General features: G+C 55.3%; 1 protein-coding gene across 2 annotated transcripts in view; it reads left to right on the top strand.

The window, feature by feature from the left end:
* Positions 1-4,972: 4,972 nt before the first annotated feature.
* PLCG1 (phospholipase C gamma 1) overlaps positions 4,973-9,408 on the top strand; it is a 31,435-nt gene continuing 26,999 nt past the window's right edge. Inside the window, exon 1 of one of the 2 annotated variants that reach the window (XM_040981464.1) lies at positions 4,973-5,551. In XM_040981464.1, the coding sequence (XP_040837398.1) occupies positions 5,335-5,551 (217 nt within the window). In that variant the 5' untranslated portion in view covers positions 4,973-5,334. The remainder of the gene's footprint in view (positions 5,552-9,408) is intronic. The other variant, XM_040981466.1, reaches the window with a different exon arrangement.

Below are 9,408 nucleotides of genomic sequence, written 5' to 3'. Positions count from 1 at the left end.
ATTTAGTGAGAAAGTAAATTAGTGGCTGCTAGGGTCTGGGGACAGACTGCTAGCTGAGGCATGATGAAAATGTTCTAAAGTCTGTGGCAGTTACAGGAAGGATTTGTCAAAGCTTATCAAACTTTACAAGTTAAAATTGATATTTTTATGTGCATTCCTCAAAGTGGAGTTTTCAAGACAGTAAAGGTGGGTGATATTTTAGAAATTAAATGACTTGAAAAGTGGCTCTCATGTTGGAAAAGCAAGGTTCATGTACAAGGCTGAATTTATTACTACAAGTGGTAGAAAACATTTTTGGTACATAAATACTTGATGCTTCTATGAAGGCATTTGAATCATGAATCCCTAAAAACGCTAAAATTTTAAAAAAATGTACCCCCTGCCCATCAGAACACCTCCAAATACATCATCATGAAAACAACAGCTCGCCCTATGTTTGGAGTGGTCATATCCTCCGGCATAAATACTGTCACTTTTCTTCCCACAGCTACCAGCAGATTTAGTGGAAGTCAGGTGTCCCTTGTTTGTGCTCCCTGAGCCCTCAGCCCATTGAACCATCCTGGGATGTAGGCATCTCTGTGCCTGCTACTGGAGGGCAGACTTGGCCTGACCCTACTTAGTGTTCCAGAGGCCACATCAGCAAGTTTGCTGGAAGAAAGTGAGAAGAAAGCAAGGTGGTCCTTTCCTGGGTCATGATTGCCCAGGGATTCCCCCTCTCTTCAGTGAAGCCTGCCCAAAGAGGAAGGATAAATGTCTGCAGCCCAGCTGGGGGCCCTCTGGGTCCATCAGCATGGACGCAGCAAAGTGTCTGGGAGTGGCTGGGCCAGACTTGAAGTTTGCCTTAAGCAAGAGAAAACAGGACTCTTGAGGCACTGAGCTATGTCTCAGGAGGAGAGGAAAGCAAAAGGACATGGTTTCCCAAGTGTTAGGAACCATGGAGAGATACTGGGGCCAGAAGTCAAGATCCTGGACAAGCAGGTCTGAAGTGAGTACTGGCTGAGGGGTAGGGCAGCTCACCAGCCTAGAAAGGGCCACAGTGCAGACAGCTAGTACAAGATGGCAGAAATTAAAGAACAGGCCTGTGCATTGATCAAATCAGACTTGGCAAGTCTATAAGCCTATATGGAATATGTTTCACTGAGATACCTTTTTATACTATGCTTGCTATATTCACTCGAGGGACCAAAAAAAAAAAAAAATCCTCTAAGCATTTGTAACTGAACTGCTGAGAAAATTTCTCAATGATTTCAATCAGGTGAGCATCCAAGTTAGAAATTTCTTTGATAATTTAACCACAGGGTAAATTTTATCTTAAGGAATTGGTTATCAGAAAGAAAGTAAACTGCTCTGGCTACTAGGAAGCTCAGCCAGACTGGATCCCGTCACCACAGCTATGTTAGCTTATATAAACATCTTATAGTCCTTTAAGATTTCATAGTTCATTGTTTCTGTAGAACAATTTTTTGTTTTCTATTTTTTTAGATTTTTATTGGAAAGGCAGATTTACAGAGAGGAGAGAAAGATCTTCCATCTTCCAGTTCACTCCCCAAGTGCCTGCAATGGCTGATCAGGGGCCAGAGAAAGCTCAGCTCTGGCAGTTGTGGCCATTTGGGGAGTGAAACAAAAGATAGAAAATCTTTGTGTCTCCTCTCTGTAAATTTACCTTTCCAATAAAAATAAATATTTTTTAAAAATAACTTCTAACTGCCAGGCAAGTGCTAGACAAGAGAACTCTGGGGTGCTGGCTGAGACCGTCATCAGGCCTGAATTGTTTAATTTCTCCCTGTGCCTTCTCACCTTTCACGGTGCTAAGCCCATAGGCACACCAGAATCTGCTTTCTAAAACAAAAAAATCTAACTTACTGACTCCCTTGAAGCAGAAAAGACATGAGGCAGGGATGTCTGGGGCAACAAGAGGTTACACAACACCACGTGTTCGTATGTACACAGGAGGCAGTGTAGCCCTGACTTGAGTGTCATGTTGGGTTTGAATCTGTGCCACCCATTAGCTGTGTGACTTTGGGCATGTCTGTCTTTGGACCTCAGTTTTCTATCTGTGAAATGGGAATAGGAATAGTATGAATATTTGTCTACATGGTTGTAATGAATGAGGGAGAAATGAAACTGTGGACAAAGATATGCAGCACTTACTAAAGGTATGCACTCACTCACGAGGCCGATCCCACATGGTCAGGACAAGAGGGCTAGAACTCCTTCCCAGGCTTCAGGCATAGACATGACATAGGGCAGGGCATGTTGAAGCAGGAGTGTTAGCAGAGCAAGCAAGGCGAGCCCTGATGATGTCACGGGTATGTGTCTTGTGTGGGTGCAAGGCTGTGCCTCACAGACAGTGCAGCTGCAGGCAATGGCAGTAACACCCACACACCCAGATACAGGCCGAGCTGGGGGAAGCCCACACCAGCCACACCCTGTGTGTGTCCTGCTTTTCCTGAACTGCCTTTGATGGGAGGAGGCACCTGAGGCCTGGGATGCTGGCCCAGAAGTCCCCGGAGGAAATGGAGCCCTAGTCAGACTAAAAGCCTGGCAACAAACTGAAAATCCAAGCTCGTGTTGGCAGGGATTTCTCTGAGGCACAAGTAAAAGCACGGAAGCTCGGGGCCACAAGTTGGGAAACTCCCCAGAAAACAGACTTGAAAGCTGTGTCACAGCCTGTAGGGCACTGCAGTTGGCACAGGAAGCTCAACAAGAGCTACAGCACCTACGTGCTTCCTGGAAACACGGACAAGACCAGGCAGGCAGGGAGGGGCTCCAGTCAGCACCTGCCTACTTGGCTTCATCACCCCTCGCCCACATTCTCCACTGAAAAATCTCTAGCATTTACTGAACAACTTCTTGGCCCCCAAGCCTTTGTGAATGCCATTACCCGCACCTGGAAAGTAATTCTCTCCAACACCCTGAAACAACTCACCTGGTCTCGGCTAGCCACAGGGATGTCTCCTTACTGTTCTCACCCTGCTGAGAACTGGCACAGAGCAGCTCGGGGGCTGCAGACAGGGCAGGAGCACAATCAGCTTAGGCCAATGCAAGCCATACTCTAACCACTCGTGTTATGCCAGCTTTCCAATGCCAGTAGCCATCTAGCTTCATGCCCACTGAATGCTGACCACCAGGACTCATTTAAGGCAGTGGCCCTCTGGTGAGGCAGCAAACAGCCGGATGGGTTCAAATCCCCATTTGTGAGTCATGTGGCTTCTGAGTAAGCTATAGAACCACTCAACTATCTCATTAGTAAGCTGGAGGTCAGCGTCCCTGATTACAGGATAATTATGACGATCAGGTGCGAACATCCGAAGCCTTTCAGCACAGGGCCAGGCTCCACTTCAAAGACCAGTCACTAGGTGGCAGTCCATCTCAGTTACCCACTTCCCCTTAAGTAACAAGGCGATTAGCAATGGCACGCTGAATTCTGAGCTCCTTAGGGGCCACACTTGAGGGTCCTCCCACCCCCACACGTTACCTCCCTAGCAAGACAATGTCAGAGGCAGCCCCAGGTCACTGGTCACTGTCCACCTGGGTGGATTGTCTGAGCACACGTTCTTCTACACTCACCAACCCCAGCTCACCTGGATCCTTTTTGGGATGGGCTAGATGCTCTCTGGAGTTCTCATCTCTGAAATGCAGTAAGTGGTCCCGTACCCAGCAGCAGCCAACCAAACGCCGTGGCTCAACCGGTGTCAGACGTGGCGTGACCGCAGGTGTCCTCAATTTTGACAGCACTCAGGAAGACGAACAAGGTAAGTTATTCAAGACAGAGGCCTCCTGCTTGGAGATGGGAGGTGCAGTAAGGGAGCCAGGAGACAGGCAGGGGCCAGCTCAAACAGAGCCTGCTGTGCCACCCAGGGAGTGAGGACTGTGGGGCACAGGTAGGTGATGGTGGTCTAACTTCCTTTAAAAGATTAAAGCATAAAGAACAGATGCAGGCCAGACCACTGCGGGGAGACCGGCCAGGTGAAGGGAGGTGGGGCCTGATGGCCTTGCAGGGCGAGTGGACAGGCCTCAGTGGATTGACTTGGGGGCTGCCCCAGAAGAATCAAGGTTACCTGCCAGATTTTTGGCTCGTGCCATCTCGAGAATTTTGGTGCCACGTTCTGAGAGAACGAATGAGGGGTCGTGTGGGGTGAGACAGGCGTGTTAGGTGGTACCTGGTGCGGACAGTCGGATGTAAAGGCAGAGGGGAGAAGTCAAGTCGCCTTGGGCACTGGCCCAGGATCCAGTTCAGGGGAAGAGAAGCTTTGGCGGCCACAGAGCGGGGCCGGAGAGCACCTGCAGGCGGAGGTGGTCAGTGAGGCCGGCCTCTCGGGGGATCTGACCCTGCTCGTCCTGCTTGTCTCGTGGGGAACGAGCGCAAGACGGAGTGCGCAGCGCAGAAGCCAGGGACAGGGATAGAGCTGCGGGGGGCCGCACGCAGCCCAGGCCTCCAGACAATGCGGGCGCGGCTCCAACGGGGCCTGCGCCGGGATGCTCACGTCTGCAAGGCTTCTCTGAGAGAAGGGACCTACGCAGGGGCGACGATCGCGGGCTCCGTCTTCGCAAGAGGGGCCTGCGGGCCGGCCCTGCGCGGGCGGGGGACGGGGGGAAGGGATAGATATGCTGTCCATCAGATCCCGCCGGCCAATCCTCGGGAGGGCCCGCCCCCAGCCCGCCCCCAGCCCGCCCCCAGGCCTCCCCCGAGAGGGTGCGCCGAGGACCCGCCGCCGCCGCCGCGGGTGTGAGGCGGCCCGGCCTGGCTCGGTTCCCTCCGCCGGGCAATTCGCCCAGGTAATTGGGTTGGACTGCGCGGCCCCGAGGGGCGCGGCGCACCCCCCTCCAGCGCCGAGCCGATGCGCTGGAGGCGCTCGGGGCGTGGAGGCTGCGGCCGGGCCTGTGCGGGACAGCGGGCGCGCGATCGCCCGTGCGTGAGCGCCCGACTGACCGGCCGGTCGGCCGCGGGCCTGCAGCCTGTGGGCGGGGCCGCCGGAGGTCCCGCACCGTGCCGGGGGCCGCGTGAGGAGGCTCTGCGGGGCCGAGCGACGCGCCGACGGGCTGGCCGGGTGCGGGGCGTGCCACGGCGCCCCGCGCCCCCGCCTGCGGCCTGGCAGGGGGTCTCGGGGCGCAGGCGCGGCGGGCCGGGCGCGGGGGTCCTCCCCACGGGTGCGCGGGCGCCTTTGTTCCTGGCGCGCGGGCGGGGCGGGTCCTCGGGCCGGCCCGCCCCCGGTGCTGAGAGCCCGCCCCGTGTCCGCCCGCAGGAGCCACCGCCGGGTCCCGCTCGCCGGCCGCCTCAGCCGCCGCCTCCTGCTCCCGGTCTGCGCCGCCGTCGCCCCCGGCGTCGGAGCCATGGCGGGCGCCGGGTCCCCCTGCGCCAACGGCTGCGGTCCCGGCGCGCCCTCGGACGCCGAGGTGCTGCACCTCTGCCGCAGCCTCGAGGTGGGCACCGTCATGACTTTGTTCTACTCCAAGAAGTCGCAGCGGCCCGAGCGGAAGACCTTCCAGGTCAAGCTGGAGACGCGCCAGATCACGTGGAGCCGCGGCGCCGACAAGATCGAGGGGGCCAGTAAGTGCCGCCCCCCGGCCCCGCCGAGTGCGCGAGGCTGGCGGGGCTCCCGCGGCCCGCCCCGGCCACTTGGGCAAACTTCGGGCTCTCCCTGCCCCCCGCGGACCCGCCTCCGCTCGGGTGGTCACTGCGAGCGGGGGCATCCGGATCCTCGGTCACCTGACGGGACCCCCCCCCCCCGGGCTGCGAGGAGTGCCCCGGGCGCCTTGCCCTGAGGCCTAAAGCATCCCGGCAGGATCCTGGCGTCTTGGGGGAGGTGGAGAGCGAGGGGGGAGCCCAGGCAGCTGCACCCACCCAAGCCGCGAACCTGGAGCTGGACCCGAGGGTCGCCGCCTGCCCCCTCCGTGCAGGACGCCCTGGGCTCCGAGGCCGGGCTCTGCCTTGCCAGGGGACCTTTGAATCCCCTAAGTAAAAAACTTAGGCAGATGTTGGGGGCCGCTTTGGGAGCGGGGCTGGGCCTGCTGCACTCCTTGGGGGAGGAAGAAGAAGGGGGCACTGTCTGGTTTCAAGAAGCCTGAGACAAGGCCGCGTTTCCTTGCTGCTGCTTTTGTCCCAAAGCTGAGTTTTTGGAGGCCTGAGTGGGTGGGAAGGCGCCCTGGGCCGGCGCAGGGGCTCCTTGCTCGCCCAGGCACCCGCCTCAATTTGGGCTCTTGACAGGCCAGCCCCAGTGCCCAGGCGCCAGGGTCTCTGCCCAGCGCCTAGCCCGTTTGGGCTCCAGCCTTTTGTGTCCTGTGTCCGGTGGCTGCTCCCCCCTTGGTTTCCTGCCTCAGTGCCTTGGCTGCTTTGGCGCAGGTCTCTAGCGGGAGGAGGGAGTTTGGGGGATTTTGAAAAACCCCAGACCTTTCAGAGTGTTAGCGCAGCGCGTGCCCGAGTGTGGCCGGATGGGCACTGGGCTCTGCCCCCTGATCTGGGGCCTCCGGTGTGTGAACAGATGATGGTTCCACAGCCCCAGTTGGTGGGGTTGTTTCCTGCAGGGACCCCACAGAGACTGACGTTAGAACCCAGGCCACGTGGAGGAGGGGGGTCAGGAAGTGACACCCCAGGAGAGGGTCCCTCAGATCTTCTCGAGTCTGGTGTGCATGTGTGCAGATGAGCGAGGAGATGGGGAGGAAGGAAGGTTTTGTGGTGAGGCAGCCATTCTCACTACAAACTGCAGATCTGCTGCAGCTGCCATCCTAGTGCCCTGGCAGCGCCCCGGAGACCCTCCTGGTGACTCGAGAGATGCTGAATTACGAAGTGGGGCAAGGACAGACGGCAGAGAGCCGAGGCAGCCCTGGGAACATCGTGCAGACCTGCCGGCCCAGCCTCCCGTGGAGCTCCCTGAGTTGGTGGTGCTGACTGGAGGCTCCCAGATAGAAATCTCTTAGTAACAGGCAGCATTTTAAGCCACGCTCCTGCCCAGGGGGCAATAACTGTAGCACAGTGCTTGAAGACAAGTTTGGATTTGAAGCCTGTGTGTTGGCCTGTGGTCCTGGACTAGTCAGTTTTTTCTGAACCTTGTTTAGCCCATCTGTAAAATGAGGGTGATAATGCAGCAACCTGGTAGGGTTGCTCAAATCAAGTAATTGGTGTAAAACAACAACACCTAACACATTGTAAATGTGTCTGATACATTGTAGCTGTTCACTAAATGACCTGTTGTTAATTGTAACAATAATAGACTAAGGCTGCTCGACCTTGAACTGGGAATGCTGAGGAAGGCGAGTGTGAGTGGCTGTAGGAGAGGGTGAGGGTACACTGGAAGGGAGGAGGTTGGGGGGTCAAGTTCATGTTTCTCTTAGCTTGCTACTGGGAAAAAGAGAGGAAATGGTTTTTGTGTTGTTTTGGTTTTGGTCCCAGCCCGTCTTTCCACCTATCAGTCCGTCATGTTGAACAGCGTCGGGGCTGGAGTGTTGCACATTTGACTCCTGGCTGTGTTTTTCTTGTTTGTGAGTTGGAGCCTGAACGGAAGGAAGAATTGTGGAGAGGGCATGATCCAATCTTACAGGAGGTGAAGGCAGAGATAGGGGACCCCTAGGGCAGGTCACCTGCAAGTATTCAGACTTAGTAATTTCCTTGGTTAGCTTGGATTTGAGACACCTGGATGGAGGCAGAGGCTACTGAGGCATCCTGGTGCTTTCCTTTGTGAGCCCAGAGTGAAGGGGCCTGGGGCAGAAATGCTACTGGACACCTGTGTGGCGTTCAGACCCTGAAAACGGAGCCTCCCTCTGGAGGCCTGCCTTACTGCTGTCCGACACAGGCTCACTTTGTTGGTGGGTTCTGATCCTTGCAGCCACCTCCTGCACACTCCTGAGTTGCTCTGCCAGCTCAGTCTCCTGTCACTAGGCCTCTTGCCTGGGTGCCTGGCTTTGCCTACTGATCCTGCAAAGGTACGATACAGTGCCTGAAGCCTGCCCAAGAGGTGTTCTGCTATGCTCAAGGTGTCCACAGGCCTACGGGAGCGACTGTGACCTCCTAAAAGCGCAGTGTGATCTTGGGTAAGGCCTGGTTGTGTTCATTGTAACCCCTCTCGCTACCACGTGAAATGGGGCGTTTGGCTCAAAGAGGAAAGGAGGTGGGAAGTGCTTGGGTGCTGTCTGATTGTCTTGGTGGTGTGACAGAAACCAGATTGGTGTTCAGCTTTTTATGTTGCAGATACTGACATAAATATATAAAAAGCTATTAGAGACTTCCTGTTGAGTGCTATAAGAGCTTTTCATCCTATTTTATTGGCTAATGTGCACAAAGGCCTTGAAGGGGTGGGTGGTGGTCAGGAGTACCACTCCAGCTTATAAATGAGGAAATGAAAGTCTGTGCCGGGCTGGTCTGCAAGCATGTGAAGAGAAGCCCTCATGTTCTGTGACATTACAGGAAGGACCTCTTTCGCTTCTGCATCCCAGGACCACCTCGTCCTGTCTAAGCCTTGGCTCCACGCTTTTTCATTTAATTCTCCTCCAGGGTGCGACAGTTCAGCCTGTGTTTGGTGACGTTGTATGGTCAAGGGTCACTGTGGCCATGTGCCCACAGGTGGAGACAGTATGACCATGCTCTAAATGCTGGCTGAGCACACCTGTGCGGACTTGGAGTCTCTGGTTGGCTTGTCAGTAGGAAGCTTCTTAATGCCAGGGCATCTGAGAGATGGGAAGATCCTTGACTCCAAAGAAACTGAAACACAATGACAGTTCTGGGTGATGGTTTGATGAAGGGCAGGTAACCAACGACAAACAGGTGGCAGCGGCATTGGGACAAGCTGCCTGGAGCTCGACGCCTGCTGCTGTGCTGTTGGGCTGTTCTGAGGAGTAGACTAGGAAGCCCGTGGCAGGCTGGGCCAGGCAGGTGCCCTCAAGGCTTTCTTTGTCCAGGCTGGTTGGTCCTGGTGGGAGAGGGCAGGAGCACGTGTCCGGATCTCCAGAGCCAGCCATCCCTCCTGTGTGTTTCCTGTCTGACTGTAGTTTTTCCAGGGAAGTCGGGCCTCTCGGTGCTTCCTCAGCACCCTACACTTGCCCCAATGTGGGAGTTTCCAGACCAGCTGTGTCAGGTCCCCTGTCCAGCTGGGGCTGTTTCCTGTGAACCTAGGAGGAGGGTCTGCTTCAATAGATAATTGAGAGAAGCTAGACCTGCCCAGCGGCGGGAGAGAGAGAGAGTGTGTTGTGTTTGTGTGTGTGTTGTGTGTGTGTACACAGATGCACAGACTTTGAATCGGAGCTTAGGGATGTTGGCCACTGATTTTGCTTTAATTTCATTCATTTTGGAATGAAGGGTAATTTAGTCAATGAGTTTTTTTTTTTTTTTTTTTTTTTAATGCTGTCTGCCCAGTACTAGGGAGTAAAGGTTGAAAAGATGAGTGAGACATGGTTTGCACTGTAAGGAATTTTGGA

Source organism: Ochotona curzoniae, unplaced genomic scaffold, assembly GCF_017591425.1.
Source record: "Ochotona curzoniae isolate NIBS_2020 unplaced genomic scaffold, NIBS_Ocur_1.0 contig_3520, whole genome shotgun sequence".
Taxonomy (NCBI): domain Eukaryota; kingdom Metazoa; phylum Chordata; class Mammalia; order Lagomorpha; family Ochotonidae; genus Ochotona; species Ochotona curzoniae.
This window is presented reverse-complemented; position numbering and strand designations above follow the sequence as displayed.